This window comes from Westerdykella ornata (assembly GCF_010094085.1).
Source record: "Westerdykella ornata strain CBS 379.55 unplaced genomic scaffold EI97scaffold_1, whole genome shotgun sequence".
Lineage (NCBI taxonomy): Eukaryota > Fungi > Ascomycota > Dothideomycetes > Pleosporales > Sporormiaceae > Westerdykella > Westerdykella ornata.
In genome coordinates this window covers 1,167,070-1,188,269 of record NW_022986851.1, presented here as the reverse complement: position 1 = coordinate 1,188,269, position 21,200 = coordinate 1,167,070, and the positions used below count along the sequence as shown (strand labels likewise).

General features: G+C 53.2%; 11 protein-coding genes across 11 annotated transcripts; 4 read left to right on the top strand and 7 right to left on the bottom strand.

The window, feature by feature from the left end:
• The first annotated feature begins 163 nt into the window (after nucleotides 1–163).
• EI97DRAFT_463428 (uncharacterized protein) lies at nucleotides 164–1,003 on the top strand. The gene is made up of 4 exons (XM_033801355.1): nucleotides 164–376; nucleotides 431–524; nucleotides 575–621; nucleotides 718–1,003. The coding sequence occupies exons 1-4, from the start codon at nucleotides 341–343 to the stop codon at nucleotides 799–801; spliced, it is 261 nt and encodes an 86-aa protein (XP_033658564.1). The 5' UTR covers nucleotides 164–340; the 3' UTR covers nucleotides 802–1,003.
• Nucleotides 1,004–1,049: 46 nt separating this feature from the next.
• Nucleotides 1,050–3,834, bottom strand: EI97DRAFT_18651 (uncharacterized protein). The gene is made up of 4 exons (XM_033793558.1): nucleotides 3,340–3,834; nucleotides 2,808–3,285; nucleotides 2,559–2,758; nucleotides 1,050–2,510 (listed from the first exon to the last, which is right to left on the bottom strand). Exons 1-4 carry the CDS (start codon nucleotides 3,517–3,519, stop codon nucleotides 1,383–1,385), a joined length of 1,986 nt encoding a protein of 661 aa, XP_033658563.1. The 5' UTR covers nucleotides 3,520–3,834; the 3' UTR covers nucleotides 1,050–1,382.
• Nucleotides 3,835–5,259, bottom strand: EI97DRAFT_18650 (uncharacterized protein). Its single transcript, XM_033793556.1, has 2 exons — nucleotides 4,994–5,259; nucleotides 3,835–4,898 (listed from the first exon to the last, which is right to left on the bottom strand). The coding sequence occupies exon 2, from the start codon at nucleotides 4,844–4,846 to the stop codon at nucleotides 4,151–4,153; it is 696 nt and encodes a 231-aa protein (XP_033658562.1). The 5' UTR covers nucleotides 4,847–4,898; nucleotides 4,994–5,259; the 3' UTR covers nucleotides 3,835–4,150.
• A 424-nt stretch (nucleotides 5,260–5,683) lies between these two features.
• Nucleotides 5,684–7,330, top strand: EI97DRAFT_429109 (isocitrate dehydrogenase subunit 1 mitochondrial precursor). Its single transcript, XM_033797364.1, has 5 exons — nucleotides 5,684–5,750; nucleotides 5,822–5,873; nucleotides 5,938–6,012; nucleotides 6,066–6,969; nucleotides 7,019–7,330. The coding sequence occupies exons 1-5, from the start codon at nucleotides 5,718–5,720 to the stop codon at nucleotides 7,101–7,103; spliced, it is 1,149 nt and encodes a 382-aa protein (XP_033658561.1). The 5' UTR covers nucleotides 5,684–5,717; the 3' UTR covers nucleotides 7,104–7,330.
• Nucleotides 7,172–8,407, bottom strand: EI97DRAFT_18647 (williams Beuren syndrome chromosome region 22 protein-like protein). The gene is made up of 2 exons (XM_033793555.1): nucleotides 8,240–8,407; nucleotides 7,172–8,189 (listed from the first exon to the last, which is right to left on the bottom strand). Exons 1-2 carry the CDS (start codon nucleotides 8,260–8,262, stop codon nucleotides 7,370–7,372), a joined length of 843 nt encoding a protein of 280 aa, XP_033658560.1. The 5' UTR covers nucleotides 8,263–8,407; the 3' UTR covers nucleotides 7,172–7,369.
• A 111-nt stretch (nucleotides 8,408–8,518) lies between these two features.
• On the top strand, nucleotides 8,519–9,841 carry EI97DRAFT_463426 (DUF396-domain-containing protein). Its single transcript, XM_033801354.1, has 3 exons — nucleotides 8,519–8,665; nucleotides 8,745–8,978; nucleotides 9,056–9,841. The coding sequence occupies exons 1-3, from the start codon at nucleotides 8,596–8,598 to the stop codon at nucleotides 9,505–9,507; spliced, it is 756 nt and encodes a 251-aa protein (XP_033658559.1). The 5' UTR covers nucleotides 8,519–8,595; the 3' UTR covers nucleotides 9,508–9,841.
• Nucleotides 9,842–10,212: 371 nt separating this feature from the next.
• On the top strand, nucleotides 10,213–11,828 carry EI97DRAFT_472219 (uncharacterized protein; the record flags this gene model as incomplete). Its single annotated transcript, XM_033801845.1, has 3 exons — nucleotides 10,213–10,379; nucleotides 10,437–10,607; nucleotides 10,895–11,828. 3 exons carry the CDS (start codon nucleotides 10,213–10,215, stop codon nucleotides 11,604–11,606), a joined length of 1,050 nt encoding a protein of 349 aa, XP_033658558.1. The 3' UTR covers nucleotides 11,607–11,828.
• A 38-nt stretch (nucleotides 11,829–11,866) lies between these two features.
• Nucleotides 11,867–13,130, bottom strand: EI97DRAFT_454241 (uncharacterized protein; the record flags this gene model as incomplete). The annotated part of the gene is made up of 3 exons (XM_033800520.1): nucleotides 11,867–12,204; nucleotides 12,586–12,947; nucleotides 13,066–13,130. The coding sequence occupies 3 exons, from the start codon at nucleotides 13,128–13,130 to the stop codon at nucleotides 11,867–11,869; spliced, it is 765 nt and encodes a 254-aa protein (XP_033658557.1).
• A 775-nt stretch (nucleotides 13,131–13,905) lies between these two features.
• Nucleotides 13,906–16,076, bottom strand: EI97DRAFT_429105 (phosphoglycerate mutase-like protein). Its single transcript, XM_033797363.1, has 2 exons — nucleotides 15,711–16,076; nucleotides 13,906–15,648 (listed from the first exon to the last, which is right to left on the bottom strand). The coding sequence occupies exons 1-2, from the start codon at nucleotides 15,805–15,807 to the stop codon at nucleotides 14,306–14,308; spliced, it is 1,440 nt and encodes a 479-aa protein (XP_033658556.1). The 5' UTR covers nucleotides 15,808–16,076; the 3' UTR covers nucleotides 13,906–14,305.
• Nucleotides 16,077–17,149: 1,073 nt separating this feature from the next.
• On the bottom strand, nucleotides 17,150–19,040 carry EI97DRAFT_18464 (cyclin-domain-containing protein). The gene is made up of 2 exons (XM_033793542.1): nucleotides 17,485–19,040; nucleotides 17,150–17,434 (listed from the first exon to the last, which is right to left on the bottom strand). The coding sequence occupies exons 1-2, from the start codon at nucleotides 18,715–18,717 to the stop codon at nucleotides 17,234–17,236; spliced, it is 1,434 nt and encodes a 477-aa protein (XP_033658555.1). The 5' UTR covers nucleotides 18,718–19,040; the 3' UTR covers nucleotides 17,150–17,233.
• Nucleotides 19,041–19,562: 522 nt separating this feature from the next.
• Nucleotides 19,563–20,965, bottom strand: EI97DRAFT_463422 (proteasome-domain-containing protein). Its single transcript, XM_033801353.1, has 5 exons — nucleotides 20,818–20,965; nucleotides 20,720–20,765; nucleotides 20,651–20,665; nucleotides 20,323–20,598; nucleotides 19,563–20,271 (listed from the first exon to the last, which is right to left on the bottom strand). The coding sequence occupies exons 1-5, from the start codon at nucleotides 20,843–20,845 to the stop codon at nucleotides 19,950–19,952; spliced, it is 687 nt and encodes a 228-aa protein (XP_033658554.1). The 5' UTR covers nucleotides 20,846–20,965; the 3' UTR covers nucleotides 19,563–19,949.
• Between the last annotated feature and the right edge of the window lie 235 nt (nucleotides 20,966–21,200).

Below are 21,200 nucleotides of genomic sequence, written 5' to 3'. Positions count from 1 at the left end.
AGCGAGAAAGACACTGCTTGGTGTGGAGCGAAATTCCCGGGCCTCGCTTGTGTTCGTGCACGGCTCGCTATGGGGCTGATGGACGCTTTACTGCATTGGGTTGGTATGTGGCGCAAAATGGACGACATCTGTGGCGCTAGGTAGAAAGATGGGAAGCTTGAGGCCAGGCTGGCGTTGTTGTAACGCTTGAAATTTCGCCTCCTCTTGATTGAACTCGTCTGGATAACATCTTCGTGGCCTACTTCTCTTCTTCATAGCAGTCCTGCAATTCAACAAGGACCACGCCGTAGCCGCAGCTGCATCCCTACGCCCGACTTCTACCAAGTCTAGCCTTATCGATATGCCCACACCACTTGACCGCGCCACCAACCAGCGGGTAAGTGGCATTTTCCTGTAACTTTTCAATCCCCTGAAGCTAATGGCGACAAAGGCGCCCTTCTTCGCTTTTGCAGCAATAATCACCGGCGTCGCTGCCTGGACTATATGGGGTCAGGACCTCTTCCCAAGTTCGGATCCTACTGGTGGTATGTGAAATATCCTTCTTCTTGCGATCCAAGTTATTTATTATATCTAGACCCTGAGACATGGACCCACGAAGAATGTACCCGTTGGCTAAAGAAAGTGAGTCCCTCTTCTCTCCTCCACCGACGCACGCTGCAACATGGCTGGCGTTTTGCCGTCATCGTTTGCCAGAAGATGATGCCTAACTGTGCCTAGCGAAACCTCCATCCCTCACCCCTAGCGACAACAGCGGAGCTCGTGGAGCGAATCAAGGCGAATATGCGGAGTCCGAGATCGTAACATCTCAGGGCCAGTTTGTAATTGCGGTGTCAGTGAGAAGATGGCGCTGGAATGACTGCTTAAGAAATCAACTGTGGAGTGTACGAGATTGGTATCCCCTTCAAATAGATTCTCTTTTATCTATTGTTTGACTTCACATATTCTTAGGTGTGCACTGTGCGTATCGTTTCAAACGCGAACTTGCGTTTGATTCGAAGTGGAGAAGTAATAAGAGAGATACCGACCAAATTCCAGTTCATACCAAACTGGACGATCTGCAGTTGGTGTACGCGGGCTGAAGCCACCCAACTGCCGAGCAGAAAGAGAAAGTAGTAAAGAACACCGCAACGCCGAGCCGCCTGAACATAAACCGAACGCCTATCCGCAAGTCCATTCCCCAAGAGGCAGTTCCAGTAATCCCCAGATCAAGTACCCAGGAATCAAGCAGGCTCCAAATCCCTGTGTGCAACTGACGTAAACCCAACTGTCCTTATAGAACATTGAAGCCTACCGTCCGATCCACTCCATTTCCATGCACCCGTTTCCGCCTTCCCTTCCACTATCACCCCTTAAGAGGCCTTCAAACCCGTGAAAAATAAACCCTACTCCTCCTCATAGAGGAAATCCATACTTTCCATAGCCCTTACAGCCTCCTCACTCTCTTGAGCCTCGAGCTGCGCTTCCTCAAATTCCCGCAGCTCCCTCTCGTACTCAGCGCGCATATGAGCGGTACGCCTCTCAATTTCGGCCCTCCTTTTGGCCCATCGAGTCTTCCTAGCTTCCAGTTCCTTGCGCTTCACGGCTAACTCTTCTCGTTTTTTCTTGAGTTCGTTAAACTCTTGAACCTTTTCAAAGAAGGAAGCGTGTTCAGAGCCGGGTGACTGAACAGAGGGGCTACCTGGCGCACTGGCTTTAGCGCGCTTGAGTGACGGCGATAGAGGGGGATCCATGCCGGAAATCTCGAAGGAACGTTTGACCGGCGTGGTCGGCGTAGGGGGACCCTCTTGACGAGGAAGAGGCTCAACTATAGCATCGGAAGCGCCACTGGCGGGGGCCGGATGTTTATGGGAAAGCCCGGCGGTGGCGTTGTCTCTGACGAGGTTGCCTGCCTGCTTAGCAACCATGTTGGCGACAGTGTTGGCTAAAGGAGCTGCTTCGAGTGCGGTTACAGCGACGGACTCCTTCTTGGAGCCGGCAACGAGTCCAATCGGGCCTGTAGTAGTATGCCTAAGGGTCTCCGTGGGCGCAGGTCCCTTCTCGTTATTGACTGATGGCTTGTCCTCTTCATTCCTCTCGCCCTTGTCACCTAGGCCATTCGTGGCGATCTTGAAGGTCCTCGCTGCGCTCGTATCGGAAATCGTGTTGTCATCCACCTTATTAGTGGCGGTTTCTGGTTTCTTCACTTCGTCCTTCTTGAAGAGCTTGTTGCCGAGAGTTGTAGTGGTTGTATCGCTATCTGCCGGGATCTGCGCCTTTGCGGGACTGAGACGCCCAACATGTTTCTTCGCCTCCACGTAAGGGATGAGAGAAGTGGTGATCGTGAGAGGCGTTGGCTTCGGAACCGTTCCGGTAGTGTCAACGTCTGCATAGGCCTCAATGTCTGTCATGGCGTCGGCGTTGTCGCAGGTCGATTGCTCACAGGCGTCATGGCCGGAGGTGTGGGAACTCGATTTTGCCATGGATGTCAAACTTGCTGTAGTGTTGGTTGTAGGGGAGGGCGATGCATTGAGCTATAAATCGTCAGCGAACGCGGTGAAGCAGAGTTAGGAGGCACGTACTGTAGTCTCCGCCAAAGACCCAGTTACCGAAGGCGCCACGGAGGACTGGCGACTGGGGGTTCCTCCATTGCCACCTGGTTGACCGACTTTTGGTTTGACATCAAGGGGCGGAAGCTCTTGGATCTTGAGAGTAACGGGTGGCGGCTTCTTCTTCATGCTATGGGCAAAGGTACGTTTCATCCCCGCCTCTTCAATTTGGTCTACAAATGTTGTTAGTAGCGTCATACCGACGCAGCGCAGTCGACATACCTTGACTGCGGTAGTGAAACCGGAAGATAGCCCACGGTTCGGTCCCAGGGCGGCTCGCACTAAGCAACTTTCGCTGCCTGCTCACCAAATGAGAGAGCAACGGGGAGTTGTTTTCGTCGAAGCTCATTGCAAGCTCTGGGCGGATGGTCTTATACCCCACGGGCAACGTGGTGCGTCCAGTACCTTCACAGGTGTCGAAAGTGCGGGGCGGACTGAACTTTGTCTCATCTCCAGCGCGGCGAAGTACCCAAACGCGAATCTCAATGGTACCTATGCTCAAAGAAGATTTTTCCTCAGCGTTGATGTTAACACGTTCGACCATAACCTCGGAGTCAACCAGCGTATCGTCGGGCAGCTTGAATAGGTACGTGTGAGACCCCAAGTCCCTGCTCTTTTGGAAAGTAACGGTCTTTCCATTGAAAGTGACAGCCTTGCGGTAAACGCCATCGATATAGATGTCACTGTGAATCCTGTCGGTCTGTGCCAATCATCAGTGTTTCAACTAGGTGAAGTATTGTAGATGCGCACATACGGTCCCATGGAATTTGCCTGATACCCTTATCTTATCGCCCTCAGCGACAGGCACGAAGCAGCAGACTGCGTTGTCGGTTGGGTCGATATACTCGCCATACTCATCGAGAGGCTTCGCAAAACCGGCAGCATAGATGTTCACCTCAGCTCTGCGATCGCTGTTCTTTTCAACGACTTTCATTGCTGTTGTCTGGTCGTGGTCCAAGGTCTAGAGAAGGTATTTGGAATGCAATGCTTATGGTAAACGAAGAAAATAGATAGCGCGCAGTGGGGATGAATGAGCTCAGTCGACTGTCGATATTCCAAATACTATGGCTGTCGAGACGATATGGAGTTTGGCTGAGTAACGGGGGAGACGCTCTGAGAAGAGTGGTGAATGAAGGCGTGGCGAAGAGATTGTGGAGAAGTAGCGGAAGATTTTACTTCTACTGAAATACTGCCAGCCACACAGGGCGGTGAGAGACCGTCTTTCACTTCATCGGTCGGGTCACGGCGGTGAGAGGGCAGGAAATTTGGTCTCTGCAATGCACTCCAGCTCCTGAGCTGGCAACCAGACATCTGTGCCGACGTGAAGTCCCAAACCTATGGGAACGTCACCATTCACCACCAAAGCACGGAGTCAACACATCTGTAAGGGGTCTGGCATGATGCTATGCCAGCGAAGGGCTCGACGGCGATCTTATTCCATCTCGTCTCGTTCGCGAGTTCGTGCACGCATTGCCGCGTGAGGCACGAGGCCTTCGCCGTTTGCTCCAAGCCATTTCTGCACATGTTCACATATTGTTTGTTCCCAACTGCCTGTGTATACCTTCTCATGTTGTATCCATCTTTCTCCCCTTCGCAAAGATGCCAGCGGCCGCAAACTGATTCGCAATACCTCTGCCCCTCCCTTTCAGCTCTTTCTTTCCTTCGCTAGTGGTCTTCGCTTCATCCACTTTCGCTCCGGCAATCTCGTCGGGACTCCATTCCGTAAATCGGAAGCTCTGAGTCTGTATGACCCATTGCTTCTGCCATCCCTTTTCAAACGTCGGTTTTGGCGATGGTAGCTTCTCTGAATTCGGCACGAGCACGAAAACATCCGAAAACACTCGTATGGGTCCCTTGAGCGGCTCCTTTAGGCGTACCGAGCCCGATGCTGATATTTGGACGGACATGCGACGGTCGAAATCTCGAGAGTCATCGCCGCTACCACCTTGGACGGCAGCGGCAGGTATGGCTTTGCGGTTGAGGACTGTACAATCGAGGGCCTCCACGTCATAATGGGTATGCGTTAGCCCTTCGTAGAATTCTTGAAAGGCATCTCCGTTGTCGTATACAGTGCCGTTCCACGCGATGAAAGGCACAGTGCCGTCGGGTGATACAAATTTCGGGCAATAGAACGATGCGATGTTGTCTCTATCTTTCTCCAACGCTAAGTAGTATGCGTCTATGAATGCTTCGGCGATAGAGCAGGCCAATTGATCGAGCTCATAATCTGCGGTTTCCTCCGGAGACAGGTGGTCTTCCATAATGACGCTTTACTGTGGGGTACGGTGGATTCAGATTGGAAAAAGATTTGTTCTATTGGAATTAGAATATCGGTAGGGAGTAGTGAGGTCGTACATATAAAGTTGGACGCGCTACCTAGGTAGGCGCCCGCGAAAATGCGCACTCACGTGGGCAGCTAGTGCGAATCGGGTAACTATCGAAGCCCTCCCAAAACAGCAAAATTCAACAAAGACGATTGAACCATAGATCAAATCAACCATTCAGACACCGATGGATACTCCGATTGTAATACGCTTGAGGACCTATTGGGCCGTTACACAGTTTCCTAAGTGAACAGACGTGACTTATATCCAGCTACGGAGTAGGACACTGAAGATGGAAGCAGAACCGCGATTTCAAAGCTTTAACGTCGACGCTTTGAAGAAGACAAATATCGTAGCAGCAGCTATATCGGGGATCTTTCTATAAGTTCATCTCTTCTCGAAAGACTGGATTGCTATCGTTGCATCCGCGCGACGTTCTTGTATCTCGACCAAACACTGAAGTTTCACATGTGAATGACGCCAGCGGCGCTTATAGCAAGAATGGGTTTCTTAAAACTCTGTCACGGGTGAGCGGACTCGAGCACCCGGCACAAGCAATCTGAGTAAAGCTAGGGCTTTCAGGTGACATCCTGGGCAGCTTGAAAAAAAAAGCAGCAGAATAATGTAGGAAAATTTTGCAGTAGAAATTGGGTCACTTCACAAGCTCCCATGCGGACGAGAGGAGCGGCCGGGGGACGTTTTTCTGCCAAGGCGCTTTTTTCTTTTTGGAACCCCAGCTCTATCTTGATTCTCTGCCACAATTCCCTCACAGCTCCCAACTCCAAACTCCGCTCAGCTGTCCACCGCCATGTTGTCGCACACGTCTCAGAAGTCGGCGCAGGTTAGTAATCTGGCTCTCCAGTTGATCTGCTCCTTCAATTGCGACTCCCCTAACCCATCTTGCTCGCATAGACACTCCTGCGGGGCGCCTCACGATGCATCCGCCCGGCCATGACCACGCGTGGTACGTAGTCTGCCTCGACCGTCCGCAAAGATAGTCCGATCTAAATCACTAACACGTCGATTAGGCTACGCAGAACATGCACGACCTCTTGATAAGACTACTACTTTCGGCGGCAAGACCACGGTGACCTTGATCCCCGGTACGAGCGATAAAGCATGCGAAGCGCGAAGTATGGCATTGACAATCCCGCAGGTGATGGTATCGGTGCGGAAGTTTCGGAGTCAGTTAAGGAGGTCTTCAAAGCAGTCAACGCACCGATCCAATGGGAGCAGGTCGATGTGTCGGGTATGGAGATTGGCGACAAGCACATGGAGGATCTGTTCCGGGAATCGATCGCCTCTGTCAAGCGGAACAAGGTTGCCTTGAAGGGTATCCTGCACACACCTGTGGAGCGATCCGGTCACCAGTCATTCAACGTTGCGCTGCGCCAAGAGCTGGACATCTTCGCTTCCTTGACCAGCATCAAGAACTTGCCTGGTATTGAGACACGCCACAAGAATGTCGATTTCTGCATCATCCGCGAAAACACCGAGGGAGAATACTCCGGCCTCGAGCACCAGTCTGTAAATGGTGTTGTTGAGTCGCTCAAGATCATCACGCGCGAGAAGTCCGAGCGTATCGCCAAGTTCGCCTTTGCTTTTGCTCTCGCCAACAACAGGAAGAAGATCACCTGCATTCACAAGGCCAACATCATGAAGCTGGCAGATGGTCTCTTCCGTAACACCTTCAAGAAGATGGCTGAGAATTACCCTACCCTCGAATGCAACGACATGATTGTCGACAACGCCTCTATGCAGTGCGTCTCAAAGCCGCAGCAGTTCGATGTGATGGTTATGCCTAACTTGTACGGCGGTATTCTCTCCAACATTGGTGCGGGCCTTGTTGGTGGCCCCGGTGTTGTCCCTGGATGCAACATGGGCAATGAGATTGCCCTCTTCGAGCCGGGCTGCCGTCACGTCGGTCTCGATATCAAGGGCAAGGACCAGGCTAACCCTACTGCGCTTCTGTTGTCCGCTGTGATGATGCTTCGTCACCTCGGTCACCATGCACATGCTGACCTCATCGAGCGTGCTGTTCTGGGCGTCATTGCGGAGGGGTAAGTTCTTGGACTTGGTTATTTGTGAGGCTACAACTGACCATGATAGCAAAACCCGCACCCGCGACGTTGGTGGCGATGCCACCACGCAACAGTTCACCAGGGCCATTCTGGACAAGGTCGAGCAGCTGTAAATCAAACGCGTAACGATTGAGTTGAAAGCAGCGTTCGGCTGTAAGCATATGAGAACACGGACTCTGTTGCTGACGAGTTATTCAACTTGAAAGGTGTGTTGACCTTCGGAGTTTTGGATACGTCTAGCGTCTTGTGTACCAGTAAGTGAGTTGATGTGAATTGAAGTGTACTTCTATTGGTATATAGCAGGTTGGAGCATGCATGAAAGATTCCTATTTATACCCAATCTTGCGCCGAACGCCTTAGCAATGCATGTCGAGCAAAATCAGAATGCTATCCTCCTCTTGCGCCCCGTGTATTTGGATGTCGCCTTCACAACCTTGCCCTTCCTCTCCATTTGCTCCTTCTTCTTTATAATCCATGCCTTGCTGCCTTTCCTGTCTTCCGGTCTTCTCCGATCTTTGACTTTCCGTCTCTGGTCCAGAACATCCACACCCTCCATGCCCTTCACGACACCCGTAATATCGCCGTCCAACTCGCCTCCACCAACCGTGAGGACCAAATACGTTTTGGCGCTCTTCGTTCCCGGGTCGTCTTCGAGCAGACCCGCACCAAACCCAGCCTTCACAGCCGCGGCCGATATCATCTTCTTCTGCTCATCATTTTTTGGATAGAACTGGCACACAGCTCTTCCGCCACGCCGTAGACTCGCATAAAGCCCGTTGAAGAACCTTGACAGACGCCCCGCAGGCGATTCCTCACTTGACTCCGCATTACACAGCCATTGTATCGCCGAGATACTTATCGCCGCATCGAACGTCCCTGCCCTGAACGGAACACCCTGCCCCGCATCGGCAAGGAACAAATCCCCTTCGACTTCCTTCTCCAGTGCGACGCCCAGCATACTACTCGAGATATCGAAGCCGATCCATATGTGCGGTCCACCCGGTGTGCCTTCCTCGTCGGAGGCGGAGAGGATTTCGCCAGAGAGGCCGGAGCCGCAGCCGACGTCTAGGATGAGGGAAGGGGATTTGAGGTCGAGGAGTTCGAGGGCGCGGTGGGTCATGTCGGACTGGATCTTTTGGATGCGCGAGCTGGTGGTGTATTTACGGGATTCGGAGTCATTGTAAAAGAGGTCCGGGGGACTGTAGGAGTGTCAATGGAGCTGTGAGAGCGACATGATGGGCAGACGAACAGAGTGTCCTCCGGGCGCGACATGGTGAAGGCAGATGTTGTGCTTCTTAGATATTTTGCCGGTCGTACAATGCTATGAATATACGACGGTCTACTTCGGACGGAGCTCTCCACTCGAATATCGGTCTGGCGAGGGTGTACAAATATGTTCACTTCAATAATGTGCCAAGAATCGCGCATCGCCAACTTTTTGGTGGGCCAAATCGCCAAGATTTGCGGCCCCAGAGCGGGGAAACAAACCTCCGACGGGCCAGGGCTTCCGTCATAGGCCACGCTTCATCAACAACCCCAGCTCCAGTGAGAGGATCCGCAACTCACGTCTTGCTTCGTTCCCGGTGAAGCTTCAACGCAGCTACCATGTGGATTCTACCGCTGCTGGGATATGTGGGGATTCTTCTGGGATTTTCATTTTTGACGCTAGCCATAGGTATTTATTTTCCGTGTCATTGATGAGCTCCGCATTCTCGAAGCTGCATCGGAGTAAGCTAATTGAATATGTGTGACAGCGTCGGGTTTATACTACCTTTCCGAGCTCGTCGAAGAACATACTGTGTTTGCGAAAAAGCTTCTTACGAACCTCATCTATGGCATCATTGGCCTGCAGCTCCTCCTCATGCTCGTCGACAGCTTCCCATATGGCCTGAGTCTATTGAGCATTGTGTCGCATATCATCTACGCACAGAATCTAAGGCGGTTTCCAATTGTGAAGTTGACGAGTCCTACGTTCCTCATTTCTTGCGGTATGATTAGTCTCGATATTCCAGCCTTCTACTTGTGCAATATCTACAAAAGGAGCGGTACTGACTACCGTCAACAGCACTCGTAATCGTAAATCACTACCTCTGGTTCCGCCACTTCTCGACCCCGCCTGCGCACTCCTCCCGCTCCTCCTACCCCTACTCACGCGACCCGTCGATTCCCACGTTCACAGAAATCGCATCCTACTTCGGCCTCTGCGTCTGGCTCGTTCCGTTCGCCCTCTTCGTCTCCCTCTCCGCAGGGGAGAATGTGTTGCCGAGCATGGGCAGCGAATATGCCACTGGGGAGGGCAGCAGTTTTATCAGTGCTGGGAAGGAGCCGGGTGCGGAAAACAGTGGGTTCGGGAGTGGGATGGGCGTCGGCGTAGGTGTGGAAGGGAGGAGAAGGCAGCGGAGCGGGACGAATGCAGGGATGGCCAAAGCGATGGTGAATGGGGTGCGGGAGTGGGTTGGGGAGACGGGAGAGGTCATGGGGTTATGGAAGGGAGATAAGACGAGGCACACGTTTTGATGAGTTCTTTTCGGCATGTTGTAACATTGCAATGGGGTTAGGTTTTTTATGAACCCTACTATATATTTGCTGCATGTGCTGCTGGCTTGGCGCTGAGTGAACCTCTGGTTAGGATCCTTCATAGACCCTCACCAATTGAAACAGGAACTTCACGGAATATAGGGTCCTTGTATCGATAGTTGATTCCTGTCGTTCCTCCCGATCTCAGCTAGGGAAGTAAAACTGCCTGTTTCTCCAGCCATTTTAGCACCTATTCTGTTCTGCTTTACGTTTATGTAATGAGGCTGGGACCTGCATTTGCTGGACAAGGGCGATTGTTTCAAGTAGCTGAGGGATTCGGGTCTGTGTATTCTCACTTGACGCTATGCTATTCTTCTGTCCCGTAAATACTTGGCACAGGATGTTGACCCCTGTTTTCTTACTAATTCAGGGGTTCGGCCCTCTGTTACCTAGGTACTGTACGAAGGTACCGTGCGCAATATGTTACCATTGCAATTTCCGGATCTGTGCCACCTGCACAATTGCAACGCTCTTTACGACAACTTTCACTCCTTTTATTCCTTTCTCTGCTTATAGTACATAATGCAATTTGCATCAGCGGCATAGCGTCCCTTCGTTTAGTCGTCACTCGCCTTCACCACGGGGACAACCCTTAATAAGACTTTGATGTTGCGGAGTTCCTGAGAAAGAGATATCGTTGGGCAGATGACGGATCGGGGGTCGATGTCCATCGGCGCACTCATCCAGTACACGCTCTTTGCAGCGGTTGCATACATCCTCGCCGGAGCACCCTACCTCGACGTCCTCCTTACAACTTTCCACTTCTCTTCAAGCGACTCCGCCAGGAATGCCGGGAACAGCAGCAGGACCTCGTCAGCGTCAAATTCGAAGCCTCAACACAATAATCTTCAAAATACATTCACGTCGAGAGAGTCCAAATCCGTGACTCTCGACTCGTTGTGGATTCCGCCCGAGGACCTGGTGTGCGATGGCGAGCATGGGCATGGGTATCGGACGTATGTGTTTAGTAGGGAGCCGTTGGTGATTTATGTGGAGGGGTTTTTGAGCGAGTGGGAGAGGGGGGAGATTATGAGGATGAGGTGAGTTTGTTCTCTTCTTTTTGGTTCTCCTTTCCCTTCTTTTCGTTTCTACAGTCTCTCCCTCGGAGGTTGTTCATCTAGCCCTCGACGTTCCCAGGGACATATTCTGTTCCCATCCATCCTGTAAAGGAACCTATTTCCTGATTTCCAGTTCATTTCTCATATACCCATCCTTCATGCACGTTCCCCAGTCCAACTTACTCATCTTTCATCGTCTTTACCAAATCCGCCCCTACCCCCAAACCCTCCTATTTCCAAACGACCAACCAACTCACCCTTCCCCCCAGCAATCCCCACTGGGCCCCCTCCCCCATCTGGACCAACAACCAAGAACACCACAACCCCAAAATCCGCAACTCCCTCCGCGCCCCACTGAACCTAACCAAAATCACCGCCTCCTCCTCCTCCTCCTCCTCCTCCTCCTCCCACCCCTCTACCACCCCACCACCTTCCGAATCCAAGCTCCTCCCCTGCCTCGCCCACCGCGCCCTCTCCTTCCAAGGCCACCGCCCCCACCTCTCCATCGAAACCCCGCTCTGGACCCAAAAGTACCTACCGGGCGGGCACTACGCGTACCACTACGACTTCAGCGACCCGGGCGGCGGCAGCGGCACCGCGCGGAACACAAAAAAGCGGGGGAGGGCGAGTACATTCATGGTATACGTGGCCGCCGAGCGAGACGAGCACGGGCGGGGATTATCCGGCGGAGGCACAAATTTTCCTTATCTGGCGAGGCCGGGGGGGAGGGAGTGGTGTCGGTTTGTTGAGTGTCCTGTTGAAGGAGAGGAAGAAGGGGGAGAAGAGGAAGTGGGAAGGGATGTGAATGGTGAGGTGGTGAGGGGGACGACGTTCAAGGCTATACCGGGGAATGCGGTGTATTGGGAGAATCTGCGGGAGGAGGATGGGAGCGCGTATAGGGAGACGTGGCATGCGGGGTTGCCGGTGCGGGCGGGGGTGAAGGTCGGGTTGAATATTTGGAGTTGGTTGGAGGAGGTGTGAGGGGGAGATGCGAGTGAGTGGAGGGAATGGGGAGGTGAGATGCAAGAAAGAAGAAATCTCGACGTCGGCCCAGAGGCAAGTCGGGTCGAGCCTTGGACGGCAACAAGCATGGTTTCAGCGTTTCGGCAGCATGCAAGACGCTACACTGATATCCTCCAGGAAGAACAAAAGAGATCGGCAGTAAAATAATTGATGCAGGCCAATACACAGAAATACACAATCCAAAATACCCCGGAACCTCCCCCTCACTCCAACACTCCCTAACCCCACGCCCACAAACTCACAAACCGTTCAAACACGGGGCTAAAACTATGCCAATACTCGCCCTTGACGCCGACACTGCTCGCGAACCCCCACCCCACCATCTGCTTCATCTGCTGGACCATCCACACGACCAGCTCGTCGGGGACATCGGGGATCGAGTGCAGCATGATGGAGAAGCGGTCCTTGGGCAGGCCGTACGTGGTCTCGAGGGATTTCAGTGCGTAGAAGTTCTTCGAGGTGATGAAGTTGGCGAAGGTGTCTTCGAAGATGACGGTGATGTTGGCGTGGGCGAGGTAGTTCCAGGTTTGGTAGGGGAGGTTGCCTGGGTTGTGGACTGCGTGGTTTGGGGTTAGTGGATGGGGGGAGAAGGGGAGAGGGGGTGAGTGTATCATGAATAAGAGTGAAGCAGAGGAAAAGGACTGGCCGGGTTAAGAAGAGCGACCGAAAAAAAAAGGAGAAAGAAGAAATTCCAGAAAACCTCACTCAATGAAGAAAAACCGGAAAACCAAGAAAAATACAGAAAGAAGAAGAACCAGAGATTCCCTGTAAAACAAGCCTTTTCAAACGAAACATAAAAACAAGAAGAATTAGAGGGGAATTATCAAAACCATTCTTTCTTTCCAAAGACTCCCATGCCCTCCCTCTCTCCCACGGAACCACCCAAAACTGGACAGACGACCTGAAAAGCATCAAAAGAGAGAAAACAAGAACTCACCGACCACACCCTCCCCCAACCCCTTATTCGCCCTAACCTCCTCCCCCGCGACCTTCAAATACTCCTCCCACCGCCAATCATACACAGCGGGCGTCTCATCAAAGAAAATCCCATCGACACCCACTCTCTCATCGCCCAGCGTCCGCGGCCAGTCGGCGTACGTGCGAATCTCGCCCATGACGTCCTCGATGGGCTTGTTGGTGTAGTTGGTGGCGACGTAGCCGAGGGTGCGGATGTTGGGGTATGAGGTGAGTTTTGGGATTTCGGCGAGGTAGGCGGGCTCGATTTGCGAGGCGGGCAGGCAGGGGCCGCTGCAGGGGTTGAGGATGGCGGTGAAGTGCAGGTTGGTGTTGTTGCCGGCGCTGAGGGAGGGGGGAGGGGGTTAGTTTGTAGAAGAGGTGGAGGTGTATTTCTTTTCTGGAGAGAGGGAGAGGGATGCTATGGAGGGCAAGGAAGAGAACGGAGACCTAGGAGACGTACGCCCAGTATAAAGGATCCCAGACTCCCGGCCATGGGTAGACGTATAAGGGGATCAGGATGGACATGATGTTGTCCTTTGTCTTTCTCTCTTTCTCGCTCTTCTCTTCCTTTCTGTATACTTAGGACTCCCAATGTCTAAATACGTCAGAAGAAAACAGTCGTCGAATAGAACAAGACGACAGGACCAGACAAGAAAGCAACCACTCAGGAAGACATCCAGTCATTCAAGGGCCATCCGGCACTTTTTATCACAACCAAGCTTCTCTCGGCGATCGACGCCGATACCAGGACCCGGCCAGGAACCTAGATCCCGGGATGCACGTTACAATAATTCACTATATCGCGTGCGCGGCAAAGTGTACATACAGCATGCAAGCTCGCATTGCAGGGAGGGTTACCCCATAATAATGAATGATGTTACCGGCGGCCGAGATCTCGTGAGGCATCTCGTATCCGAGAATTGTATAGTACTGTGGTATATGAGAGGCTCAAAGGCTGGAGTAAGTACTCAAAGTGCATGTGGTGGTACTGTGCGCGCGTAGTGACACTGACACCCACCTGATACATCCCTTCCTCAGCATAGCTCCTACGACGACAATCAGTCCACGACAATAATAAATCAGTGCAACAAAGACAGATTGCGCGTCGACATGACGTTGGCGCAGCCTAACGTCTACTATGGATATATTGCCTTGGACAGGGATGCCGGATATTGATGGCTGCAGAGATTGGAAAGACCCGGGGCAACGGGAACAGAGGAGAGCTCAGAGATGGGAAGCCAGATATAGAAACTTTTTTGTTCGGTAAGACAACGTGCGTTTGGACGAGGGTGTTAGATATCGTGGAGGGAGATAGGGCTGGTGGACACGGGCCGGTGCAGATTGCGAGGCCGGACTTGGGAGAACGCCACGAGGGCTTCTAGAATCTGGGTGCCTTGCGTAAGTGATCAACGGCTCAAGCTTGCTGGGAGGGATTTGGGAGCCGCTTGCGCGTTACAATTGGAGATCTGCACCAAGGAGAATGTGGGTTGCATCCGCTCATTGCCATATTTGAATGCTTCATTTCGTCCTCCTTCCCACCATACCGTGGTACTGTCGTCTGCAATGGCAACGTTCCCTCTCCTTTCCGATGAACCGGTAATGCGCCCTCAGTGCAGAGAGAATTGAGGCCCTATCCGACCTTCCTCCACCTTGCTCAGCAGGTTACGACGTATATGTACGCCAAGCCAGTCGTTATAACTCTATGCACTTTCGCTTGCGCTATCGCTGTACACGCTTCCTTTCTCATTTACACTCACCCGACGGATCACTGCCGGCTCTCTCCGAGCAGCTTGCCGACGTCGTACCAAGATGAAAGCCATAGCACCCAGGAGGGAGACGACTCCCAATGTGACCATAGCCCCGATGACACCCGCGACTGCATTGGACATAGACTTCTGGCCCGGTGATGATGCAGAAGTACCGGCGGCTTTATACGCGTTGCAGAAAAGTAGCTCGCTCTGGCAGGTATTGCACCACTGTTCGGCGCTCGTGATGGCAATATCCTTCATGAAAGAGACGAATTCCGCCCAGCTTAGCGATTCCTCTGAGCGTCCGAAAAGTGGAAACGCACGAAGAGGGACCGCTCCGTCCGAGCCGTTGCGGAACAGGAACCGCACTCGTAGGTCGTCAGTGTTTGAAGGGAACTCGCTGACAGTCTGTGGAGTGAATAGCTCGAAGCTCATCGTCGAAGCATAAATAGGCAATCCGTGAAAGTCGTCCGACACGGAGGCGAGTTTAGAGATGCCGAAGAAGGCGAGGAAAGTGTCATAGCTTCCAGCAAAGAAGGAGAACTTGAGTTTTCCCTTGGAAGAGACGGTCTGGTTCAGCTGCCTGAGAACGGCACCGGCGAATGTCTTCCCGCCAATGGAGCGTGCTGCATCGCTGCTATCGAAGTTGGACGCAAACTCGGCACTGTCGGCGAGGGTCCTCAGTTGGAAGAGTTCTTCCGCAGTAACGTTGCCAGGAATAGAAGCATTGTGAATCGAGGCCACATTGAGCAAGTCGAAGATGTCAAAGGCCTTCTTATAGCTCAAATCCGAAGGCTTGTAGTCGTAAACACCAGAAAGAGCATCCGCGAACGACTGGTAGAAGGACTTTGTCGACTGCTCCTTCTCTTTGAATTGAGCGCTCTCCTCAAACCTCTCCATGGAGGCAGTCGCGGCAGGGCAGCCCTCGTCGCCTTTCAGCCAGACGGTGTCGGGCGAGTCCGACTCCTCGCCATGGAGCGTCACATACTGGTAGCCATTCAGCGGGTTGGCGTAGGACGAGCCATTGTTGATGGTCTGAGAAGCGATGTCGGAGTCCAATTCTTCGAGTGGTGGATACAGCCCTTGGAGGAATGCAGTTGCAGTGTTCAGGAGGACGGATTGGTCAGGAGCACTAGCAAAGAGTTGGGAATTGACGACCTTGTTTTCTGAGATACCGAGGATCTGCGTGGGAGAGTTGGAGGCAATGTATCTCTTCCGATAATCGCCTCCGACTCGGAAGTTTTGCTGTACGCCAAGAGGAGTCAAGCTGTAGCCTGGGTAATGCTTGGAGGTTCCTGTCCCATGCGTGTCAGTCAATGGCGGCCCGCAGAGTTCGGAGGAGGATGCGGAAACGTACGGTCGCCATGGCGAGTGAAGACGGTGACGCCGAGAACGGTCTCACCTACTGCGGGCAGGACTAGACCAGAGGCCAAGAGCAAGCTTTGAGGAAGCATCTTGGTGTATGAGAACTTCGACTGGTTTGGGGATGGGGACAGTGGAGGCAAGGAAGGGGAATTGGCCCTTTAAAGGACCCGAACACAAGATGCAGCTTCCCATTATCTCTCTGTCCATCTCGGGACGTCGTGGCCAATGAATGACCAATGATGTTGGTGAGGGGTTCTCCAATGCCCCGCATACGAGAAAATGCTGGCAGTCAGTCACAAAAAGGTGGGAGACTTGCCAAGAAGGTGATAGCGCTATCAGGCATGTTTGTATATCTCCGGCACGAGCAGACTCAAAGCTTGGGTTGCATAGCAAGTTATCTGTGATAAAGCTACAATTGCCCGTCTATTGATCTCTCTAAGCGAAGAACCTGACTAATTCTTCACCATCCCGAACAGGAGTTCTCGAGACCCGACCGTATACCACCTTTATAGAAGTAGATGTGCAACAATAGACGCAAAAAACACCATAACCCCATGAAAGACTCTCCAAAGAAAGCAGGGCTGTCCAGCACTGCAAAGTCGGAAGTTGGACTATCCGAGCCCGCGGAGAAGTATGTATTGGGTGCGAGTCGAAAACCAACAACACCATTACTCCACCCTTGATAGCAGGTAAAGCGACTGCTATAGCGGAGGTGATGAAAATATAAAGGCCTAGTAGTCCGTGGGTAAAACATTGGATCTAACTAAAGCTGCCGAACAAAAAGCCATAGACGAATAGAATAACGCTGCGACATTTCACCAGCAGACCATCCCAATCAGGCAACCGCCATTACCATCAACGCCAAGCCAACCCTAAGTACACCTTAAGGCGCACCAACACCTCAAAACTCATCCTACACGAAGACAAAGTTTGTTGATCGAAGCCAATCCATTAATTACCCGTCAAAACGCCCCGCTATAGTTCCCTCCCAAAACTCTCCTCCTTCCCTGCCTCCCAACCCAACCTATCTATACGAACCCCGGCACGTGCTCTCAAGAGACGGACCCTTGGAAGAAAGATTAAGACGAGCAAAAAAAGTCCAGACCACACAGAGACATGTCCATCGAATCGATGCCCATCGTCATATACCGCCCTGGGAAATGCACACGGCATGATAAGAGAAGGAATGTCTGCAAGCCTCGGAAATTCCAACCACCGCACGTACTCACCCCGCCAACGCTAGAAAAATGCACGTATTCTATCCCTATGAGAGGCTCTCTGCGAGAGAGCAAAGAATCATCGTCGTCATCAGTTGTTGAATCGGGCTCCGCCCCCTGCCCCGACTAGATCGGCGACTGTCGATAAACCTCTGTCTCGACCCTTCACCTGACCCGAAAAAGCTAGGGGTTCACCTGGCAGAAATGGATATGCCTCGAACCACCATATCCTCATGCAATACATGTCTACACCCTATATCGCGCATCCATCAGGGGAATGCGCATCGTGTCGTTTGATTCAAGCAGCCACGCTGCTGTGTGCATGCCCACGGTCGCCTGCCGGCCGCTCGTTTTGCTTTGCGATTTCTCTCGCATAGAACTCAACCAGCATCGTTCCATACGCTTCCATCTCTTCCAAGGGCACCGCGAGGCGGAAGTCGTTCAGGAGCAGAAATTGGAGTTCGAGATGATTGAGTTCAACGAGCGGAAGTCCCCCAACCTGCAAAGGTTAGCAGCTGATTTTCGAGCATGGCAATGAATACCGCGTACCTTTGCGTATCTCGAATTGGTATAAAACACGTCAGAAAAGAACTTGCTGGCACACGTGACTCCTGCAATGACGAGGCGATGTATGTTGTAGCTGTCGACGACGAAGAACTGAGAAAGGCTGTACGGATCCGGTTCAAGGGGCGGGTCCATGTGCTGAGGCGGAGAAGGTGGCTGAGGCTGATTCTCCTGAGGCCCGGCCCCCTGTGAATGGCCTAGAGAGCCGGACGGAGGCGGAGTAGCAGTCTGAATACTAGCGGAGGACTCTTGCGGCGCAGTTGCTTCGGCAGGCGATGTACGTCCGGAACTCGGTTCGTTCGCAGTGGCGTGTCTTTCGAGTGACCGTCGATTGGCTTGACGCAAGCTTTGCATGGGGCCTGCATTGACCCTTTCTGTCATTCTGTCAAAGTAGACGAGCAGACTGAGAAAGACTTCATAGGTCGTAGGGCAGTACTTGTGGATACGACTGAGATAGTTCAGGATGGTGATGCTGGGCACGTTCTTGCCATGGAAGGCTAAAACGCTGGTGGTTTGTTCGCTCAAACCTGAGCTGCCCTCGGGCGGTGGAATGTGCCGGTGTAGATGCTCATGTTGCTTGTCGTTAGTGGTCGTGATCTTTGTCAGCAGTCCAGCAACCATTTCAATAATGTCGGTCACGGGCATTTCACTGATCTCGTATTGCGGCCCAACGTCGGCAGGATCTCGCCTTTGCCGGCGAGATAGGGAGCGTGTTGATTCATCGGCCGCCAAGCTCTGTATATGCGACAAGCTCTTGACTTTGATCCGCCGCGGCGAAGGTGCGGCAGGACCTAGGGTGATTCTGGAAGATGGTAGAGGAGATGGGTGAGCCGAGGGCGTGGACGAAGATGATAGATGATGAGAATGAGAGGTGACATTGGGGGTATGATAGGAGGTAGGCGCTGGAGTTGAGTGCTGCGACGTGGTCGGACGGGACTTCGCCGAAGGCATTTGTGAACGTTGGTGTGAGCTAGAGTCGTCGCCATGTTGCGCCGATGAGCGGTGCTGTGCAACTGATGCTGGTGCGGCATCGGCCATATGGGTGTCGGCGGGCTGTACTCCTCGCAACGCGTGGCGCCCTTCGAGTTGGGAAGACGGCCGGACTGGGACGTGGTGTACGGCGGGCGACTCCTGCGTGGTTTGATGGGCGCCGGCGCCGCCAAACATGGTGTTGTGAAAGTGGTGCCCACCAACGTCGCTGACCACGATCGATCCCATTCCGTACAGCGCAGACGCAGTCAGCAAGCTCTCTCGGTGCGCAAGAGGCGATACCCGACGTGTCAGTCAAGTGAGAATCGGGGTGGAAGCAGTAGGGCGCTGTTCAGGTCGAGGGGTAGGAGGCAAGAGGGGCCACGCAGCGACGTAACGGTGCAGGAACAGCCTGGCTGCGGACGGGCGCTGCAGGCCGTGAGAAATGGGTGAAATGAGCGAGGATAGTGCTGCTCCAGACGGAAGAGGAGGCGTCGGAGAGGCGCGAGAGGATGGCTGGTGGGTGGGGAGAGGATGAGGTTGTTGGAAGTTGCGGGACCCTGAAGCTGCGATAAGAGATGCTGCGCCCGATCCGATGCGATGCTGGCTGGCAGTTGGCCCACGCTACAACGGCTTAGCAGCAGGCATACAGCCGCAACATTCCCTCTGGCGGCAGCGGGCCGTGGCCAAAGCGAATTGGACGGCGGTGCGGCGCGGCGGAGAGGAGAGGGAGAGGGAGAGGAGGTAAGATAGGGGAGGGGGAGGTGGACTCGAGGGGGTGTTGGAGATGAGGTTGTGGTGGTCAGGAAGCCAGGTTGGAGGTGGGTGGGTGGAGGTCCGCTAAGGGTCCGTGGGGTGATCCTGTGGGCTTGTGAAGAGCGGGAAGAAAAGCACGCTACGGGGTGAAGCTTTGCCGATATGTATGTGCACAATAGTCTAATAAGTAGATTCCCGGGTTGATGAATCTCCAGGGTTCCAGTGGCATGTACAGAGTACGGTGTAAATATTGCGTCCGGTCTTGCTGTTGGATTCACATGTCACATGAACTGCCCACCATGCAATCGCCACAAGTGCAGTACAGTGAACACCATGCCGTAGTAAACCACAGTACAGTGGTTGTCTGCAACTATCGCTGTCCGTGTGTGGCCGTTTGCCCAGCTTCCCATTCCGACTTGCTTTTTCTTCGTCCCACGCACAGCCTCCATTGGTCACACCGCCATAGATGATCCCCAGGGCCGCTTCCATATCCCACGCCGCTGCTCGGTGCATCCCTCTAAAGCCACACCACCAAATAATAACAAAGTGGTCACGTTGCGCCCATCTGTGGCTACCATCGCCGCCTTTGAGAATTGCTTGTTTCTCGAGTCGCCATGCCAGTACCTGGTACTAGTCCCGAATTGTCATTCATCTCTGACTGCTCCTCTATGTGGTATTCATACACCTGCACCCCCCTCCTTCTTCCTTTCCCTACGAGACTCCCTCTACTGCTTTCCAGGCCCCTGGTAGTCCTGGTCCGGGAGATATAGGTGCCGCTGAGCTCCCTTTGCCGTGAGCACAACCATGCGAATCACACCGCCTGAGCTACCGTCCCACTTGATGGCCTCCTGCAACGCCCCCTTGACGAATTTGATTCCCTCCTCCTCCGTCATGTTCTCCCTCCAGTTCGCATCGCAGTATCCGTAGATGTACGTAGACCCGGACCCACCAATCGCATACGCCTGTTTGTGGAGTGAGCCTCCGAGCGGAATCGAGTACACTTGGCCGCCGTGACGATGGTCATATCCAGCAATGATCATGCCCGCCCTGCCACTTCGTTAGACTGAACTTCAAGCCATAGACTCAGTGCCGCCTTACGATAGCTGGTCCTTATTCGCGTAGCAAAGCTCCTGGAATAACGCTGCCGCCGTCTGCGTGGTCGGCGGCTCGCCATTCGTGATGCCGTACAGACCAAGATGGTACTGCACGATATCTGCTACCGCCTGCGTGTCTGCTGCCGAACCGGATCGACAACACCAGATTGTGTCATGCACTTGTGTGAGTTTGTCCGTCACGCGATTCGCAATGTACGATCCGGTCGTGGTTCTGCTGTCGGCGCCTAATATAACTCCATCCTTGAAGTTGATTGCCATGCTGTGCAGCGGGTTAGGAAGCTCGAACGGATTGACGACGGATGGGTACCAACATTGAGGTTCCCAGACTAGCGATATCATCAGCGAGAGCACATAAACCAATCCAGGGACAGCATACATACTTCACTTCTCCCTTCTTCAGATGCTCCATATCTACGTGGATGCCGTCTTCACAACATTAGCTCAGAGCCCACCAAGAGTGCAGTGCAGCTGCACCTACCCACTGCCAGCATTCCAGTCGGTGACATGGTTGATAATTTTGTTGTTGCAGTAATTTCCCGTATTGACGGGGTATCAAGTGAAGTCTGGATCGAGCGGATGGGGAGATTCTTGGAGCTCTTGTACTATGTAGGGCGAGCTTGTTGTTGGAGGCGGCAGCGGAGCTGCGCAACCACGGCCAGCTCGGACGTTCTTGGCGCGCCAAGGTGGTATGCACCAATTTGAGCTAGCGTGCCGGCGCTTTATTAGTCTGTCTGCCCCCGGGTTCCACATCCATGACAGCTCACCAGCGAACTCGAACGCTTTACTTTTGTCTCAAGCCCGCCAGCTACGCATCCCTCGCTAGTCACTGTCCCAAGCTGCGGGTGCCCTCGTTCCTGCGTT